Source organism: Desmodus rotundus, chromosome 4 (assembly GCF_022682495.2).
Source record: "Desmodus rotundus isolate HL8 chromosome 4, HLdesRot8A.1, whole genome shotgun sequence".
Classification (NCBI taxonomy): domain Eukaryota; kingdom Metazoa; phylum Chordata; class Mammalia; order Chiroptera; family Phyllostomidae; genus Desmodus; species Desmodus rotundus.
The window spans coordinates 157,753,764-157,773,234 of record NC_071390.1 but is presented as its reverse complement, the minus strand read 5'-3'; the positions used below and the strand labels follow the sequence as shown (position 1 = coordinate 157,773,234).

Below are 19,471 nucleotides of genomic sequence, written 5' to 3'. Positions count from 1 at the left end.
TGTCCCTGGTACTGTATTCTTCTTGCCTGAAATACCCTTAATATACCTTCAAAAAAGAAGTCACTTCTCCTGTGAAATCTTACTAGAAACTTAACTGTTTAATTGCCAAATAGCTGGAAAGAATTATCAACTTAAGAAAAAAGTCCCAAATCAATAAACAGCTTTTATTGTATCTTTGTATTTCTTACACAAAAGTCTCAAATCAATACACAGCTTTTATTGCATCTTTGTATTCCTTACACAAACAAATGTAAGGAATACCGCAAGTAAGTGTGAGGAATCATTCGGCATCTTGTTGTTTCTATAGCTGGACAACTGTAAAAAGAAATAAAAACATCTATAAATCTCCATCAAAATGCCTGCCCAGAAATGCTCTACTATAAATCTAAAACATACTTAGATTCATATTTAAAATGTGTGCAATTCCATCTCTTATGCTGCCAAATTCACTGTTTTGGAATGCCAACTCTTCATTTTCTGCCATTAGGACAGCTCATTTAAGTCTTAGTAAATTAAGATCCCCCCACCCAACTAAAATAGTAATAAAACTTAGACACTACAAGAACCTACCTTAGATCTTACTCATCAGCCTGCTGAACTGTTCCTTTTTCAGAAACATAGATACCATCCAAAAATTTTCTGATATCCTTGTTTTTAACTGTTGTGGCTTGCTGAATTAAAGCAGCTATAAGAAATAAAACAATTACCAGCCAAATCCATCTTAAAACCTATTTTGGGCAACGCTTTTAATTTCCATAATTAATAAGGGCTCACCAAATGAACAGAATACCACATATCCAACTACAATGTTTAGACAAAATTTTATAGGCATAATAAACATACAAACCTGAATTTGATACAAGTTCAATGTCATTTCCTTCCAGAATCAACTCATCTTTCTGGGCCTGAGATACTGAACAAGCAACACCTAAAAGGGAAGAGGATATTTGCACAGTGACAACATAAAATCAGATCTGCAGAGAACATGTTTAATTTAAAAATATGTAAATCAAGCCCTGGCCAGTGTGGCTCAGTTGGCTGGGCATCACTCCACAAATCGAAAGGTTGCAGATTCAGTCCCTGGTAGGGGCATGTACAAGAGGCAACCAACCAATCAATGTTTCTCTCACATATCAATGTTTTTCTCCCTCCCTTCCTCTCCAGAATCAATAAAAGGAAAATAAGTTCTTAAAAATATTTTAATCAAGTGGCAATTTATTCCATTTAAAATTCCACAGACAAAATAAAACTTCTCGAGAGCAGTTTTGGTTTTACAGTTGATTTATCTGGGCCAAAATCTTGTTTGTGCTCCTGCTTGAATCTCTCCCAGAGTAGTTAGACTCTGTGATTCGATTAAGGAGTATGAGAGGATGGTATTCAGCTAATGGATTTGAGCTGCACAAAGCTTGCATCGAGTTTTATTTCCACTGCATATACAGGGTGGGACAAAGGTAGGCTTACAGTTGTGAGTACAGGAAACATAGTTTATTACTGAATAGTCATTAAATTGGTACTAAAATCCCTTCTTCCACCCCCACCCAACCCCAATGGCACAAAAAAGCACCAAGAACACTAAGCTTCAAAATTTTCTAATGCTTCAGTGTTTACCACTGGTCTAAGTGCATTTCAGCTTTGACTCATTTAATCACGAGATGTTCCCAATTTTTCAGATAAGTAAAATGAGCTACAAATAAAATGAGCAGCACAGAAGTAATCTGCCCACTGAGGGTGATACTGAGACGTGAAAACTGAACCCAGGCAGCAGTCTACGCTGTTAACCACTACTCAAATGCTCTTTCTTTAAGATTTCAGTTTGCAGAGCTGGTTAATAGTTAAACACAGCTACTATCCCCTGCAAACTATTCCCATGTGAAAGCCTTCAAAAATTACAATTGGTATAAATATGATATAAAGCCTTAATTAGCAAAGTTATAAGCATAATCAAACAATTCTGAAATAAATCTGGTTTGATTTACAGCTACCAAAACACTAGCCTTTACAACTAAAAAAAAAAAACTTCTGAACCATATCTGAGGGTATGCACATACCTGACCTCATCCGAACCCTGCGGATATATTTTTCGCCCAAGAAATTTCTGATTTCAACAAGAGAACCATTCTCCTGAATGACGACGTTGATGGGGAAGTGAGCGTACACAGACCTCATCTTGTAACGGAAGCCCTACATTAAGCAAACAATTAGCAGTGCTTAGAAATTTGAAAGACAAGAAATCCAATCTTAAAATTTTGTAAGATACTTATGTCATACTTAAAATTTTTAATGCAACAATCCTCACATGGCACTCATTGTCAAGGTTTTGTAACTGTCACCTGAATCAAGCCTTATGAAAATTTTATACACAAACATTTGTTTCACTGTCCCCTCCATGGACTGTAGAGCTCCATAAGGAAGCATTATTTTTAAAAAATTTTTCTTCAATTACAGTTTACTCTCAATATTAATTTGTGTTAGGTCCAGGTATACAGCATAGTGGTCAGACAATCATATGCTTTACAAAGTGCACCCACCTGGCCCCACAGTGATTACAATATTTTTGACCATATTAAGGAAGCATTATTTCACTACCTCCTATGCCCACAGTAATAGATGCTAGCTCCTGTTAACGAGAACCCCAAAGTCCTTTACCCTGGCATTAGACTGACGTTTACTGAGTTACTAAGGGAGGCCGGATGGCAAGAATTGAGGCTGTACAGACAGGCCTCTGCCCTCAGGAACTGAGCTTGGGAGCAAGGGGAAACATGACAAGATGGGCTTACAATGTGGTAAGTGCCTGTTGCCATTATCAGTTGTAGTCTAGGAGGGCTGAGTTTTAATGAAAAGACAAGCATTTCAGCAAAGGCAGAAGCATACATTTTATTTTAAAAGCTGGGGAAGGGGGTTTGGAGAATAGTGACATCAAGTATGCTTTTAGGTAAATAAACAGGGAGCTGAGAAATTAGACCCATCTTTTTCTACCCCTACAAGAGGCCTTGGTGGCGAGAAGCATACCAACAAGAAATCAAAACCTACCTTATGTACTACATTTTTTATTAAAAAAAACCACAGCCTCAAGGTATGAATCTAATTTTGTGTGAAAAACACCATCGGCCTATTAACACCATCTGGTCTTTATCTGCGTCAATCACTCATTCCTAGACACCCAAGGATGCTATTACACACGCTTGATAAGATCACCTTCTCCATGACCTAGAGCTCAAGACCCTCTACAGTAGACATTTATGCTGCAAAAACCAGAAACCTCCCCTTCCCAAACAAAGTCGTCTGGTCGGCCTGCTTACCAGCGTGACACCCTTGATCATGTTCTGTACGTGACTGCAGATCGTGCGCACGGTGGCCAGCTCCTTTCTATTTCCCCACCATTTGTCAACCCGAAGCTGTAACAGAACAAACACTCTAGCACACTCTTTCCAGTAATGAGTAGGCTTCGAAGAAAACAGTCCATTCATCCATAGAATTACTCTACGTTCTAACATTAGGCCTAATTAAAGCATCTGCCTTTCAAATGTAAAGATGAAGTCACCTGCAAGGCCCTCAATAATTAAGCAACATCATTACTATTCATCACAGGTACACCATTTCACCCTAGAAACACTCACTGTACAAGCTGCATCAAACTCCCCTTTCAGAAAGCTAAAATGCTAGGTTTAATAAAAATAAAGTCCACTGTACGGTTCAAGATTCTTACAGAACAATCACGAGCAAAGTAAACCTCACTCGAACAGTATTAAGCCCTACCACTAATGACTACTAGCACTCAGCTTTATACTTCACAATCCACTGGTTCTCCAACTTAGCTACACCACCAAAGCCGAAACTTGCCACAATTCTGGACACCAAATTTAAAGCCAAAACATTAAATCTCAATTCTGCCATTTTTAAAACAGCCAAATGTGATGCTATTAAATCACACCTTCCAAACAAACCACTAAGGGTGTCAAAGAAAAAAAAAACAAACACCAAACCCAACTCACCCTCTTCTTTTTCTTTCCAAGGAGACTGAGTTCTACGTTGATGTGGTTGAAGTCCCTCCGCAGGGTGCCTCTGGGGCCCTTCACGATAACTGTGCGCCCCTTCAGAGTGATGTCGACTAGGAGAGAGCACACTGGTAAGGCCCCGGAACAGGGTGTAGAGCGCGCAGTACAGACATGAGAAAAAAGCGAACAGCTAGTCTCCTACCATTCTCGGGGATGTCGACAGTCTGATTGCTGAGAATGGTCTTCATCCTACAACACAAACACTTGGGCTAAGACCGGCGCTGGACCTACTGTGACCAAACTGCCCTACCCAGAGTTCCACTCCTATCGGAGACCGGCACGCAAACATCCCGTGGAGGTCACGGGTGGGCCGACAAGGAGACGGCTTCCGCTGCGTCCTGGCCTGCGAGGAGCAACTCCTAAGCGGCTGTCACGAGGCCGAGCGCCACCCTGGGAGCCCTATCAGGGAGGCGCCATCCCAGAAAGGCTGAGGGGCGGAGGGTAGACCAAAAAGCTCCGGACAAAGCTCGAATCCCAGTGCCGCCAGACCCGCATGGGGCCTAACCACTCCGAGGGACACCCAAGATAAAGCCTCCGAGCGCCAGATCGGAACCGCCGGTTTTCCCGGCGCCGATGGCTTCAGATTTCTAGGACCCACGACGTACAGACAAAACCTCACCTCGCAGTAGAAGTGGCAAAGAGAGAGCGTATTTCGTCATCACGTTCTTGTAGCCGTAAGGGCCTTGCGTATAGCGTCATGAGCACGCGACTCCACTAGACTAAAGCAACCAATCGCGAAGCAGCTTAAAGTTCTACCGGGTCAAAGGTGGCTCAGGTATCCGTCATAAATTGCGAGACAGTTAGTCGACCTGTCTATTCCTAGGAATTAGATCCCTTGACGCTCCTAGAAAACAGACGAGGGAAATGTCTCTACGCTGCGGGATCGTCGTCCGCACCGTGAGGCCCCGGGTGAGTGGTGGGGTTTGCAGGGTGCGGGCGTGGGGTGAGGGATTCCCAGCTGTTGAGTGCGCCCAGTGATAAAGCCAGCATTTACTGAGTATTTACTTCTACCCAAGCACTGTTCTAAACTTTTTTCATGCAGTGTCACTTAATTCTTCCGACCTCCCAGTGTAGTAAAGTCTCTGGTATTGGTTTGTTTGTAGATCCTCTGGCCAGCGCCAAGAGCTTTTCTTTCTGTTTACCAGTGATTTGTAGCCTGTATTTTTGAGAACATTATAGGGCACTGGGTTGAGCAGTCCCTTACTATTTTGTGTTGGACTCTTGATCTGTACTAGACACCACTCTGCACGCTGAGAACACACACCTGAGCCCAAAGCTTTCGCGGAGACAAGGGCAAGTGCTGTAGCGATCGCGCTTGTGCAGCACCATTAGCAGGGGCTTGTTTTGCCTCGTTGAAGGTTCTTTTGCGTTAACTGTGCTGACTCATGAATATTATAGTGTTTGGGCTGTCTTGTCACGTCTGTGTTTAGATCTAGAAGCCAATGGTTTCTTAAGGTCAACAAATGTGCAGTTGATTCTTTAACAACATGGATCTGAACTGCAGAGGTCCACTTATACAGAGAAAGTGCCTGTACTGTTTTCGATCTGTTTGAGAGTCGCAATGGGAAGGTAGGATTGTATGCGTTGATCCAGGCCATTTTATATAGGGGACTTGAGTATCATTGGATTTTGGTATCCACAGGGGAAATGGGGGTAGGGGGTATTAAATAGGTTAAAATTATTTTAAACCTTACTAAGTAAATGTCAAAATGAATTCTTTCTTTAGGTATTTGGAAAATATTTATGCAGTCCAGTCAGAGCAGTTAGTTCCTTGCCAGATAAAAACAAGGAATTTTTACAGAATGGACCAGACCTTCAAGATTTTGTATCTGGTGATCTTGCAGACAAGAGCACCTGGGATGAATATAAAGGAAATTTAAAACGCCAGAAAGGAGAAAGGTAATTGAAAATTTGAGATAATTTTAACGTCCCATTCCTTCATCGTGCATTATTTTCAGATATAACCAAGCCCTAGAGTATATTTTTAATAAGACTTGTTGAATTTAGCTTAAAATCATTAGAAGTAATAGCAGACATAGGTAAGTAGCTGAAATAGGTGGAATCCTTTTCTCTGTGCCCGTTGACAGTTTTCCTTCAACCTTCCTAGGACTTGCCCGTCCTGCCCCGCCATCTCCTATTTTTCTGTCCAGCATCCAATTTATTGAGAAAGTGAAATTTCTTACATTGTAAGTGGGTGTTTATGATCTAACTTGTTACTTCTCGAAGTCTGTGTACATGTGACCTATGGACACTTTGCCTTCATTTAAAAGAATGGTGAGGGAATTTCATGCAGAGGACACATTGTTTTGCTGGATACTTTACCCAACAACTTTTAGATCACAAGTAGGTGGAAGTCCAGGGGAGCCTGAGTATACAAAGTCTCAGATTTTAGATTTTTTCCCTATTTATTAATCGTTAAAAAATCTAGAATAGAAAGTAGAGCAGAATCTTTTTTGTGGAGCCTCTCCTTATTCTGAACAAAAAATAGAATTTTGGGTCGATGTTTTTCTTTGGTGAATGAGACATTCAGAACTTCCGCATTCTTTTCTTCTTAGGACGGTGCTGATTACTCTGTGCCTTTGCAGAAGATAGACATGAACATAGTGCCCTGTTAGGGACAAACAGCGGTGTTTTCTAAAGTTTGAGCAAGCCTGGATTTGAATCTCTGTTCTTTCTCCTGTGGCAAAAATCATGAGTTAATCCAGGATTGTGGGGGACAAAAAAACAACTTAACTAGAAACTATAGTAGGTCAAAGTAACTTCAAAGATGTGCAATTATTGGGAATATGTTTGCTAATGAATAGTTTTGATTTCCCCCAGGTTAAGACTACCTCCATGGCTAAAGACAAAGATTCCCATGGGGAAAAATTACAATAGACTGAAAAATACTTTGCGGAATTTAAATCTCCATACAGTAAGTTGTCAAGGTGTTAAATATTTCTCTTCTTCAAAAGCCATAAATTTTCTACATATGTGTAACTTAAAAATTAATAAAATACATACCAATAACAGCACGGAAAGTGAATAAAGATGTTTAGGATGCATTACTATCAGTAATGAAAATATATTTAAAAATCATTTTCCCTGCAAAAGAAAAAAAAGTAATTGAATTTCTTAGCTTCTCATTTAACAGTGAAAAAAAAAAGTTTTCTCCTGCGGCTTAGGAAATGAGCATTTGTTTGTTGTATATTACAAGTTAGGAACATGCTTCCCTGGCCAGGTAGCTAGCTCAGTTGGTTAGAGTGTTGTCGCCATACACCAAGTCTGCAGGTTCGATCCCTGGTCAGAGCACATACAAGAGGCAACCAATGAATGCATAAATAAGTGGAACAGTAAATCAATGTTTCTCTCTCTGTGTCACTCTCTGTCTTTAAAAAAACAAAAACTCTGTCCAGTTGGCCCAGTTAGTTGGAGTGTCATCCTGTGTACCAAAAAGTTGCGGGCTCCATCCCTGGTTGGGGCACGTATGGGAGGCAACTGATTAATATCCATCTCTCTCTCTCTCTCAAAACCAATAAAATAAGTCATCCAGTGAGGATTAAAAAAAAAAACATGCTTGTTGGAAATAGTATAATATCAAATGTGAAATGTCATATATGTAATCTCAAATGCTAACTCCACCACTTTAACTGTTCAATATATATCTTTTCACACCTTTCTCTTTGCACGTGTAAATATATACAGTCATACTGTTTCTAACTTAAAGATGGGATCATAATATACAGTTGGGCAGCTTAACAGCATTTTTGAATAGTGAATTTCTTCATAAATGTGCTGTAAAAATCTGTGTACAATGCCTGGTCATTTGTTCACTTGGTAAGTGTTTTCAGCAGGGTTATATTCGGTTCCCTTTTCCTCACAGGTGTGTGAGGAGGCGCGATGTCCCAATATCGGCGAGTGTTGGGGAGGGGGAGAGTATGCCACCGCCACCGCTACGATCATGGTAAGGCCAGTCTCAAGTGTGACGGCCTTAGTCTAGAAACTGAAAGGAAATGTTTTATGTCTTTCTCCTAAAGATGTGCATTAAACACCTCTGATTTTTCATTACATAGGAATTTATGCAAAATATGTAGGAAAAAAACCTGACAGTCCAGCCTGTTATGATCTCACTCTTCTCTGAATAAATTTGTTATTGAGTCTTTCATCCGTCTGACGGTTAATCATGTGCTGTCTTGAGCTATATCTCCTATTAATTTTTGGAAAAGCTACTTATGGTCACTTAATTTTGGGCTGGGGTTCAGCTGATCTTGACTGAGCTAAGCTGGACTCCAAGAAGTAGGATGCATTCAGGTCTGCTCTACAGAGCTTTATTCTCCTTAGAGCAGCAACTCTTCAAGGCATATCCTTATTGTGGAGAGTGGAAGGAGTGCAAGAGGACAACCCAACCATCTATGCACATTTGGGGCTTCTGCTTGGTCGTGTCTGCTATATTCTGTTGGCCAAAATAAGTCACATGGCCAAGCCAAACATCAGTTGGGATAGAGACATGAGCTTCTCATCTAGTGGGGAGGGGAGGCTGCAAGTTACATAGCACATGGTGACATGTATAACCTTGATTTGGTGGTGTAAGAATTAGGATTAACAGTGCAGTCCACCACATTTATCCAGAGGGAGATGAATATTGAGGTATTAGGCTTAAACCTAGATTATGAGCAGCTGAAAGTTCTGTGTCTGAGGATATCTGACACACAGTTGAGTGGTACCAGCAGGAGGCTGTTCACGTGAGGTGCTGAGGGTTCTTATGAGAGAGCTCCTCCTGGGAACGCAGAGCCAACCAGGGAGCTGATCCAAGTTACACAACCTCAGTTCTTCTAGGAAGGAGTAGTTGTGAATACTCCATGATGGCCATCTCTGGTTTCACCCCTTACCTGGTCCCCTTTCCCACTGTTGACTGGTAACTGGGTTCTGGAGAGAATTCATTGTTTCAGTAAACTCTGAGACTGGTCCTAGGCCTTATGCTGTGAGTCCCCTCCGAGAGTGTCAAACATAAAGGGGGAGAGGAGCTTTCTCCCCCAACTCCAGCCCCTACTGTGGTGCTCTGAAACTCTGGTGGCCCCAGAACATCTGCAGTGGCTGTGCTTACAGGAGCAGAACATGGTAGTGACCTGCGGCAGCGGAAGCAGTGTTTTGGAGAAAGAGTGATACCTGCAAAAAGCAGATTATTGACTTTTCATGTGTTTTCCGTTTCATCTACTTAACAAGAAAGAGCTGTGCCTACTGTTTAATTCCTAGAGAGATCTGTACATTGATAACATTAAATATTTTATTTTATAATCATTTTATTAATATTAAATAGATACAAAAGAATCTTTATAACTTATGTGTAAGAATACCAGTACAGCAGACACCCTGATACCTCCAGTTTGAGAGTGGACATTAGCATTATCTTTGAGCCCATCTGAGCATCCCTCGCTGATCTCATCCCCTTTTTCCCTTAATGCCATTCTTAACTCTGAGTTTATCATTTCCTTTTCTTTCTAGTTTTACCACATTTGAATTCCATTACATTTGAATTCCTTAACTGTATTGCCTAGCTTTGAATGTTTCACATTTCTGATAAACAGAATCAAATTGTATTCATTCTTTATAACTTTATTCTCACAATATAATATTCTTGAAGGTCATCTGCCTACTTAATTTAAATAGTAACATTTCTATTCTAGTTGATGGGTGACACATGCACAAGAGGTTGCAGATTTTGTTCTGTTAAGACTGCAAGAAAGCCACCGCCCCTGGATGCCAATGAGCCCTACAATACTGCAAAGGCAATTGCAGAGTGGGGTCTGGATTACGTTGTCCTGACATCTGTGGATCGAGATGGTTAGTGTGTCATCATTACCTCTTCCAGAAATTGGCTCTCACTGAGTTGTGACGTCATTTTGAGCAGTGGGCTCTCTTGTTTCTAGATTTGCCTGATGGAGGAGCTGAGCACTTTGCAAAGACTGTATCATACTTAAAGGAAAGGTACATGGTTTCGGCCTTTGCTTGTGTGTAATTTAAGGACTTTTTTTGATTCATGTAAATTCAGTTTCTTTAAGGTCCTCAAAGCAGTGGTTATTAACCTTTCGTGTGGTGTTATGAACCACTCTGATAATCTGCTGGAAATTATGTGTCCTTTTCTCCAGAAAAAGCATATATAAACATACAGGTACATATCTGCAGATATTTTAGAGATTCAGGGTACAGACTTGTCCATGGACCTTTGGTCTGTAGAATCCCTGTGTCATGTTTGAGTGCTAGTCTAAACTTTGAGTCATTTTCAAAGAAGTATAAAACTTCAGCTTCCTAGCACTGATTTTGAATAAATCATCATCTAGAAGGAATAAGGATGAGATAAGCTCCCACATTGTAAAAATACATAAGACTTTATCTATATTCGTATGACCTTGGAATTTTACCCATAATTCACATTTTTTATCATTTTAATCTCATCTATTTAAAAAGCTTTTTAAAAAGGAGTTATGCTTAATTCCTATAGCTCAGTGCTAGTCTAGCACCTACTCGCTTAGTAAATGTTTTTTCAATGATTCCTGCAATATTTTCTATTTAATTTTTTTATAGTTCATTAAAAAATTTTTTGGTTTGCACCCTACTGAATTGATTTAACAAACCACTAATGGATCTCAACTTGCAGTTAGTGAACAGTAAGTTTGTTACAGCATGTATTCTTTCAACATCTTTCATGCCCATGAGAGGATAGGTACAGATATGTAGATGTGTAGGTGTAACTGTTCTCTCAGGAAACACTGCAGAAACTTTGCAGTTGGTTTTGTGTAAAATTTGTCCGCTGTCTCAGTCATTTCTACTGCTGTCACAGAAAGCAACTCCATGAGCTAGTTCATATTTTACTGCCTGAATGCATAGTTAGAGCCGATGTAAGTAGGAAGGTTAATACTTAGCTTGTATTTCATTTAAGCAAAGCTTTTGACTCAGCAACTCAGAACAGTTTTTAAAACCCATAGCACTTGTGAAATATTTGCCTAGAGGAAGGAAGGAGGTCCCTGTTTGATGAATTTTTAAAGAAATCAAAATTAAAGTAATCAAATAATGTTTACATTCACACAGAAATGCCCCAATTTACTTTCTAAAAAGTAAAAAATATTTTATACTTAATATTTTGATATTTATATTTTAATTCATAAAAAATATTTCTAAGACCTCAGTAAAATTTAAAAATCTACATAATCTCAAAATTTATTATTATTTGCATGTAGCTATGTTTTAATCACTATGTAAACATTATTTGATGCTCTGGATTTGCCTTTTTTCATGTAACAGTTCAAATGTAAACAGTTCAAAACAGTTTCAAAACAGTTCAAACTTCTGTGTCCATGGTTTTCTTGGCGGAGCTCTAAGTAGAGATTACTGTATTGAAACTGATACGGAAGGAGTAGAATGATTTCTGTGCTAAGCAGTGGTTATGTCCATTCTTTTCCTCAATTTGATACTTACCTTTTCTCCCCTTAGGAATCCAGAAATCCTTGTGGAATGTCTCACCCCGGACTTCCGAGGAGATCTAAAAGCAGTAGAAAAAGTCACTCTGTCAGGATTAGATGTATATGCACATAACGTAGAAACAGTCCCAGAATTACAGAGGTGACTACACATGTAAAGTAATGTTGGGGCGTTTTTTCACGTTTTTCAAAGGAGAACTTTGTAATTTACTTTTATAAAGTGAACTTAAAAAAATGTATGTGTACCTATTACAGAAAAATCAGAAAGTGTTGCCAACAAAAAGAATGTGATCATTACCCATAATATTTCTGCCCAATATTAATTTCTAACATCTCAGTGTATATATACTTAGGTATTTATACATGTGTGTTTTATTATACACACATAATGAGCATCTTTGTTTCTTGATTTAATAGTATATTACAAGTGCCAATGAGTTATTTTTTCAAAGGACAGTTTTCCAAAAAAAATTACACAAGAATAATTACTTTGATTGTAATTCTTAAAAAAAAAAACCTTTAAAATGCATTCGGCTTTAAGATATGCAATAAATGATGTGGAAGAAAAACTAGTATCATTCAGATGTATTTTAAATCTCTTTTAGAAAGACACTAACTATGCTTCCTTACTTTTCCTAAAAATATTAGTATTTAGGAATAATTATAGATTGTAACTCCACATTAATGACTATGTTCATATTTCAAAAAAATAAAAATTCTTTTAGCCTTTAGGCAAGATTAATACATTCACTTTTATTAACTTGAGTAAAGTATTTGACAGTGGTTTTTGTTTGCTTCTCGATATTATGCTGTGTTATAGAACTTGAAAGAGATATGATAAAAGATTATCATTTCCATGAAGTCATAAATATTAGGGAGCATAACAAATTTAATGGAGAAATACTTTCAGAAAGTAATGATTCTCTGTATTATCAGTCTTGTAGTTATTTTTAAACTCCTAAATTGGTTCCCTCTCTTCTCTGTGAACTGGTCTCTGATTAAAAATAACAGCCACCACAACAAACATAACAAATCAGTTATACAAAGTAAAGGTGCATTTGTATTCAAATGAATGCTCACTTAATGCCACAACTCCATATCCTTTGGGCCTTGGCCCCATTTAAGCCGTGGTGGTTTGGCCCCTGTTGAAGTCTGGCACGTGGCCTGATCCAACCCGGTCACATATCTCAGGATACCACCACCAGTGGGTGCTGATTTCCCTGCTTTCACTTAAGAAACATTATCCTTTCCAGTGAAAATTCCAGAATCATGCCTTTCTTTTTACCTAAGAGATGTCAATGTTGTGTTCTCGCCAGGAGGGGGCAGCTGAGTCTTTAGAAAAATGATCATAAAAGTTTCAGACCTGAAATGTGGGTTTAGGTTAAACAGTTTTTTCTTTGTTCAGTACCGAGATTTTCTTCCACTCTTTTTCCCTCCTTTTCTTGAATACGCCTTACAATCACTCATTCTCAGCTTCAGAATTCTGCTTTCTCAATGAATACTTCATAGATTGAATTAGTTTTTTCTTTTTTTCTGCCCCAGGTTTAAAAAGCCTTCCAAGTCAACAGCTAGGGGGCCCAGTGAACCTTTTATTTCTATCCTACAGTAACAATTAGACATTTGTGCACAGTCTACACTGAACCATGTGATGTGGTAGAATGTCCAGAGTATACTTTTCTGGTCTTTCATGTTGCTGGCATAGTTACGTGCTTAGCTGAGCTCGTGGTCATTCTTGCTGACGACAGCCCTGCTGTTTTCAAGGAAAGTTCGTGATCCCAGGGCCAATTTCGACCAGTCTCTACGCGTACTGAAGTACACCAAGGAGGTGCGGCCTGATGTGATTTCTAAAACATCTATAATGTTGGGTTTAGGCGAGACTGATGAACAAGTATATGCAACAATGAAAGGTAAAGTAGTTGAAAAGTGAGAACCCCTGTTTAATTTGAGCGATAGCAGGAACCCACTTCAAAGGCCCTATTGTCCTTCCTGCACAGCCTCAGTGAAAGTGCTGTCAACATAAGAAACATTCAAACCTGTAGGGAATTTTTGTGAATTTATGTGGGCCAAACTGACGACAACTGCTAGGAAGCAAAATCTAAATGGATTGAGAAATGCTCCAGAGAATTGCGGTTGAGCACCTTATTTTATACATTACAGTCAAAAGGGGCCATTAGGGAGTTACAGGAAATCCAAAGGTGATAGATTAGGGAGGCTAGGTTGGAGAAAGCAAAGCGGAGGAAACCTCTGGGATTGGATAAAAAGTTAAATGATGGACACTTTTACACAGGCGGGTACAGGATAGTTAATAGTCAATTAACATGGTAATGATAAGAATGGGGGGGAGGTGTTTGTGGCTCCTCCTGGTGCAGTGTTTATGCTTTCAGAAGGAAATTTAGCATTCCAAAGATATAGATGCAAAAAGACAACAGGCAGGCTTAGTTAAGGTAAAGATTTACCTTTGTTAGGGTATAATACTGGCCTAGGATGTGACTACCCTCCACGAGCTACTCTTAGTTACAAAGTTTTAATTTCAGACCACCCTATGTGGTTACTTTTAAGGCTGCCACGCAGGCCTCCCCCGAGCTTGTCAGGTTTCACATGTGGTCCCTTTTCCACAGTGCCAATAAGAACAAAGTACAGTATATGGTTATAAACAGTAACATAAAAAGGAAAGGAAGTATATTTTCTTAGAACTTTGTGGAATGATACACAGGGAGCCAGGATACGAAATTTGTATCCCATTTTCCTTCCTACCCCTTTATCAAGTAAAAACATGATTCTGTCCACTTGTTCAGTTGTTGGACAAGTTTTGAGAGCTGCCCAGGTATCAGGAGCTCTGGCCGGCACTGGCAGTTCAAAGATGAACAGGATGGTTTTGGCCTTTGAGGAGGAGCTTACTGGTAACGCTGTCACATGACGTTATGTGTTGGACTTCGCTCATCATAGTTCCATAAGCCCATTTGCTTTGTGATTCTTGGGTGTTTTTGAAACTTTAAATGTAAAAGCTTTTATTTTACCTGAAAGTTCGTGGTTGCCTCACAGCTGTTTATTTTTTACAAAGAGTAGTAAGTTCAAACAGTAATTAAGAGGTTCACTTTACCACAATGCAGTTTTACTAGAAAGATGTTGATGTCAGATCAAATCGTAGCCCCCCCAAGCATAACATACATTTAGCAGAAGCCCAATACAACACGTGTGGTCTATAATATGGGTGTTTTCAGGCCTTCGATGTGTTGCTCTCTCTCTCTTTTCTGCCTAACAGACTCCTGCTCTAGACGCTTTCCACCCCTCTTCTCGCATGTATTGCATAGTATTGGAGTCGTTCATCCCTGTATCAGGCCCCGATGGCGGTCTTAATCATTCCTGTGTTTTCAGTCCTTACCGTATTTCCCAGACATAAACGCCTTTGAGTGGATGAGTATAGTCTTACTTTCTACATTTGGATTATAGGCCGAGATAAAATGTTCACACTGTTCCGAAATAAAATTATGTTCTGGAAAATAATGCTAAAATCTACAATTTTAGCATCATAAAAACATCTGCTAATGTGTGCTCTTTTCTCTAGCTCTTCGTGAGGCCGAGGTGGACTGTTTGACTCTAGGGCAGTATATGCAGCCAACAAAGCGCCACCTTAAGGTACAGCTGCTGTGAATTACTGAATGTCTGTCGATAGTTTGAGTTAAACCTTTATTGTCCACAGGTAAAATTAAAAAGCTGCTGGCTTTTTAGTAATGTCTTCCATGTATATTTTCAAGCCCAGGTTCCATGTTATTATCTGCATAAAGCAGCTACACTGGAATTTATTTGCTGTCCCCAGAGTTACATGACTTAAATGAACCAACAAAAAATATTTAAAATTTGGGAAATTATATTCATTCCCTATTGGTAATCGTGTGATTTGTTTTAGAGTTATATGAGAGCCAGGATGAAGTAAGAAAGAAGTCAGTCTTCCTATTTTTATATTGGACATTTATTCATTCATTCAAGAAACTTTCTTGAGTAGTGACCGTGTGCCAGACACAATGCTGAGCAGAAGATACAAGATGAGTAAGACACAGTCTAGTCTTCAGGAATGTTAAAGGAGTATCTAATTCTTCATTATACTTGTTAGTCAATAAAGGTGTGACATAGATAATATAAAACTTCTATCAATAATCTCTTTTTCTCTGGCCTTTGGAATAGCTAATATAATACAAAATTGGTATGCCCCCCCCTTTTCTAATTCCTGTAATTATGTTCTGATAGAGTGAGTGGCCAGCAGGTAACCAGTAGACAGGTAGTCAGTGAAGAGGAAGAAGAAGAAACCTGGGCGCGCCTGGGTACATTAGGAAGTTAAAACTACTCTAATTGCATGGGTATCATTTTTCTATAGAATCAACATAATTTATGGGAATTCTGGAGTCAGAATTAATTCTTTAAATATAGGTTGAAGAATACATTACTCCTGAAAAGTTCAAATACTGGGAAAAAGTAGGAAATGAGCTTGGATTTCATTATACTGCAAGTGGCCCTCTGGTGCGTTCTTCATATAAAGCAGGTGAGTTAGACTGCAGGGGGTGGTTTTGGTAGACCATAACTTTCCACATTAAAACTATAATAGTTGTGGATCTCTTGTGTGAAAAAGAAGAAAGGGGAAGGGCGTTGGGGACATCCCTAGGAGGTTTGCTCCATAAGGGTCACATTGAGGGGGAAATTGCTCAAATCTAGTTTGTTCCTTAAATGGAGAATCGTTCCCTACTTTAATAGCCCAGCTACTGTGGTGAAAGCAGAAGTAAATCTTTATGTGGATCTTAATAGTAGGTTATTCAGAAATGACCAAGATCAGTCAAGCATATAACATAGTTTTCAGGCCCTGGCTGGTGTGGCTCAGTTGATTGAGCACCGGCCTGTGAACCAAAAGGTCGCCCAGTTGATTCCCAGTCAGGGCACATGCCTGGGTTGCAGGCCAGGCCCCCAGTAGGGGGCACATGAGTGGCAACCACACATTGATGTTTCCCCCTCTTTCTCCCTCCCTTCCCTTCTCTCTAAAAGTAAATAAATAAAATCTTTAAAACAAGAAAGAGAGAAAAGGGAATTAGACGTTTTTTTTTTTTAAAAAAAACATAGTTTTCTGGAAAAGGTATCATCATTTAACAGTGATGCAGCTTCATCTCCAAACTCTGAATTTTAAATCAATTCAAACCCTGAAAAGGATTAAATATCTATTTGACAGCATTGCTGCTTGCAACATTAATATCTGAGTTTTTCCTTCAAGAAGTAACAAAAAAATATATAAGATTATTTTCCATATAGAAATCTTTAGTGTTTTTACTAGCTTCAATGTAATTTTCATCTCTATAATTTCTCTTATTTTAATCAGTAGTTTGAGCTAATGAAAATAAAAGCCTTTCCAAGGGATTGAAAATCATTTAATAGTGGCCGTCAAAAGATCTGAGAAAATAACTGAAAATTGAATTTAATCCAAAAAACCTTTACAGTGTTTTCCCTGTCATTTAGACTTAATTATAATTTTTGGAAGAATAAACCAGCTAGTTATTTTTTGGACATGTCTAAACTGTGTTATTACTATAATGATCTTTTAAATGACTGTTATATATTAGGGTCTAAATCACAGATATGCTTAAATTAGCATAGATTTTATTTATAAAAATTAATGGTCAAGTATTAGTAATATTTAGTGTGTTCCTATAAAGAAACTTGATGAAGTAACAAAAGCTTATCCTAGTTTCAAAACCTGAGAGTTTGATTCAACATTGACTGACTGACAAGATGTGGGGACTTTGGAAACCAGTAATTATAAGTGGTTTATTCTCAGTGCTGCTGGGAAGGTAAAACTAAGTATAAAGAATAGAAAAAACACCAGTTTCCCAGAGTCCTTGAAGTAGAGCACTATCATTTGAAAGGAGTTTTTATTTTGTGGGGTTTTTTTTTAAAGAAAGTTTCTAACATTTGTAAGGAAGTGAATTATGAACATTTTAATAATGCTTTTAAAATTTCCAGTAAAATGTCAAATCCTAGTAGTAGAGCATTAGATTCAGATGATGGATTAGGACCTGATCATGAAAACATTGGTTTTACTCCTGTCAGAATTAGGAGTAGCATGGGTTATTTTGTCCATTGCTTGGCTTGGTTATGAGCCTTGGAGTTCTTGGTGACTGTGTATGGATAGGATACTTGCAATTCTACTCGTGTATCTAGATGCCAAACAGAAGTTAATCAGACTCCTCATAAAACCAGACCTGCCGTGCTGAGCTCTGCCAATAAGCATTGGGCTGTGCTGTGACAGTGAGCGACTGAATGGAGCTGTAATGACCTGAGAAGTGACCCTGTCCCCTCTAACCAGCTAACCGATTGCATGGGCACAACTGAGGGGGAGGAGAGAAAGCCCACTATAAATGAAGAGCTCTTGCTTCCCTGGAGGGGAGTAAACTAGCAATTCCATCAGATGAGTCTGCTCAGCTGCAACGAGGTCTGTTTTATAAACACCAGATCTAGGCTCATAATGGAGCAGAATTGCTCTCTGCAATGAATTGTGCCAACAGCAATACTTTTGTCAGTGATGAGGAATAGATAGTGCACATAGTGTGGAATAAATGTGCAGAATCAGACCCAGAGATGCTGTAGGGTCACTCTTTATAATACTGAGTTACTAGAAGGAATAATAGTAGAGACTGTAATGATAAAACAACATTTTTTAAAGAATAATGGATAATCATTGTTGGGGAAAGAGCCAATGATATGGGGGGTATTATTACCATTCAGATTGAGGAGAGAAATACCAATAAACAGAAAAATCTTCTTTAGAGAAAAACACTGAAGCATAATTATTCTGAAATTGACTTTAAATTGATATTAATATATTTTCATTTTTCCTAAATAGGTGAATTTTTCCTGAAAAATTTAGTGGCTAACAGAAAAACAAAAGCCCTCTAACACTTAACAAGACACCTGAATTCCTATTCAAGATCACAGGAATTTTTTCAAACCGATTCCATTTGCTACCTGAGGTGGGGGCCGAATGCCTGTACTTCACTGGATGAACCCACTCTTTTAAGAAAAATGTCAATACGCTGTGCATATTTAATGATAGTTATTTATTTGTCTTTTAGCATGTCTTTTTGTCCCAGTAAACAATTGCTTGCTATGATGTAATCATAAAACATCTTTGTAAGAGTTTACTGTTATAGTATAATTTAAAAAATACATAAAAAGCTTCTAGAAAACCTTAATCCTCTGTTACCTGTGCATTATTTCATTGCTGATAAATGGCATACTGTGATGAAACGACTGATATAGACGGACTGTGATCAGATCATTTATAATTAGCCTGTGTTCTTTACATAACAGTATGACATCACTGGAATGATTTAGAAAGGCTTAAGAGTATGAGTGCTGATTTTTGACTGTCATATGACTACTTTAGACTTGCAGAAGAGTTGTGCCCTGATTTCTTGTTGAGGAGCTCTGTGAAACCGAGACCACGAGGCTGTCCACGACAGGGCAGTGTCACCTAAGAGTAGTGTGCTGCGTCTACACGTGCCGTCCCCATAGTCCTCACGTCACTCTGGTGAGGTGGTTGTCGATATGCGAGGAGTGACCTGAGTAAGGAGTCCCTTCCCCAGTACCAGGAGCTTTGACTCTGACTCCCTTCTTCTCCATCTCACAAAGGAAGTGCTTAGGCGGCGGCTACATTGTAAAATATGTAATGTGGAGAGCCAATTCTGTTTTGAATTTTTAAATGTTCACTAGGATGCTTTATAAAGATAAGGCATAACTTTGAAAGTTAGTTACATTTTAATCTAACTCACAGGGGTCATATATACTTTGATTCACTTTCAAATTTAAACATCTCTGAAACGAACCTCCTTAAAATCGATTCTTTCACAGGAATAATAGACTATGTTGTTTCCTAATTTTACACAATGGAAGCAAATGGTAATGAAACATTTTAGCAGAAGAATA

At 38.8% G+C, this 19,471-nt stretch overlaps 2 protein-coding genes across 4 annotated transcripts; one reads left to right on the top strand and one right to left on the bottom strand.

Annotated features, from left to right (window-relative positions):
- Positions 1-143: 143 nt before the first annotated feature.
- Positions 144-4,711, bottom strand: RPL9 (ribosomal protein L9). The gene is made up of 8 exons (XM_024573840.2): positions 4,675-4,711; positions 4,198-4,244; positions 3,993-4,108; positions 3,300-3,395; positions 2,049-2,181; positions 848-928; positions 571-685; positions 144-315 (listed from the first exon to the last, which is right to left on the bottom strand). Exons 2-7 carry the CDS (start codon positions 4,241-4,243, stop codon positions 579-581), a joined length of 579 nt encoding a protein of 192 aa, XP_024429608.2. The 5' UTR covers position 4,244; positions 4,675-4,711; the 3' UTR covers positions 144-315; positions 571-578.
- Positions 4,712-4,817: 106 nt separating this feature from the next.
- On the top strand, positions 4,818-18,738 carry LIAS (lipoic acid synthetase). 3 transcript variants are annotated; one of them, XM_024573657.3, is made up of 11 exons: positions 4,818-4,964; positions 5,782-5,954; positions 6,876-6,969; positions 7,918-7,998; positions 9,719-9,875; positions 9,962-10,019; positions 11,523-11,651; positions 13,271-13,416; positions 15,075-15,145; positions 15,935-16,046; positions 18,390-18,738. In XM_024573657.3, exons 1-11 carry the CDS (start codon positions 4,920-4,922, stop codon positions 18,440-18,442), a joined length of 1,119 nt encoding a protein of 372 aa, XP_024429425.2. In that variant the 5' UTR covers positions 4,818-4,919; the 3' UTR covers positions 18,443-18,738. The 3 variants fall into 3 exon arrangements, with proteins under 3 accessions (XP_024429425.2, XP_053778886.1, XP_053778887.1); XM_053922911.1 differs by lacking the exon at positions 7,918-7,998; XM_053922912.1 differs by lacking the exons at positions 6,876-6,969; positions 9,719-9,875; positions 9,962-10,019.
- The last annotated feature ends 733 nt before the right edge of the window (positions 18,739-19,471 follow it).

What these genes read in the sequence shown, in the direction of transcription:
- LIAS (XM_024573657.3), top strand. Translation starts at nt 4,920, where the DNA reads ATGTCTCTACGCTGCGGGATCGTCGTCCGCACCGTGAGGCCCCGG. An exon ending in AAACGCCAGAAAGGAGAAAG is followed by an intron (nt 5,955 to 6,875) that starts GTAATTGAAAAT and finishes GATTTCCCCCAG; the next exon opens with GTTAAGACTACCTCCATGGC. An exon ending in GACATCTGTGGATCGAGATG is followed by an intron (nt 9,876 to 9,961) that starts GTTAGTGTGTCA and finishes TCTTGTTTCTAG; the next exon opens with ATTTGCCTGATGGAGGAGCT.
- RPL9 (XM_024573840.2), bottom strand. Translation starts at nt 4,243, where the DNA reads ATGAAGACCATTCTCAGCAATCAGACTGTCGACATCCCCGAGAATG. An exon ending in TGTCGACATCCCCGAGAATG is followed by an intron (nt 4,109 to 4,197) that starts GTAGGAGACTAG and finishes GCTCTCTCCTAG; the next exon opens with TCGACATCACTCTGAAGGGG. An exon ending in TTGGAAAGAAAAAGAAGAGG is followed by an intron (nt 3,396 to 3,992) that starts GTGAGTTGGGTT and finishes GTTCTGTTACAG; the next exon opens with CTTCGGGTTGACAAATGGTG.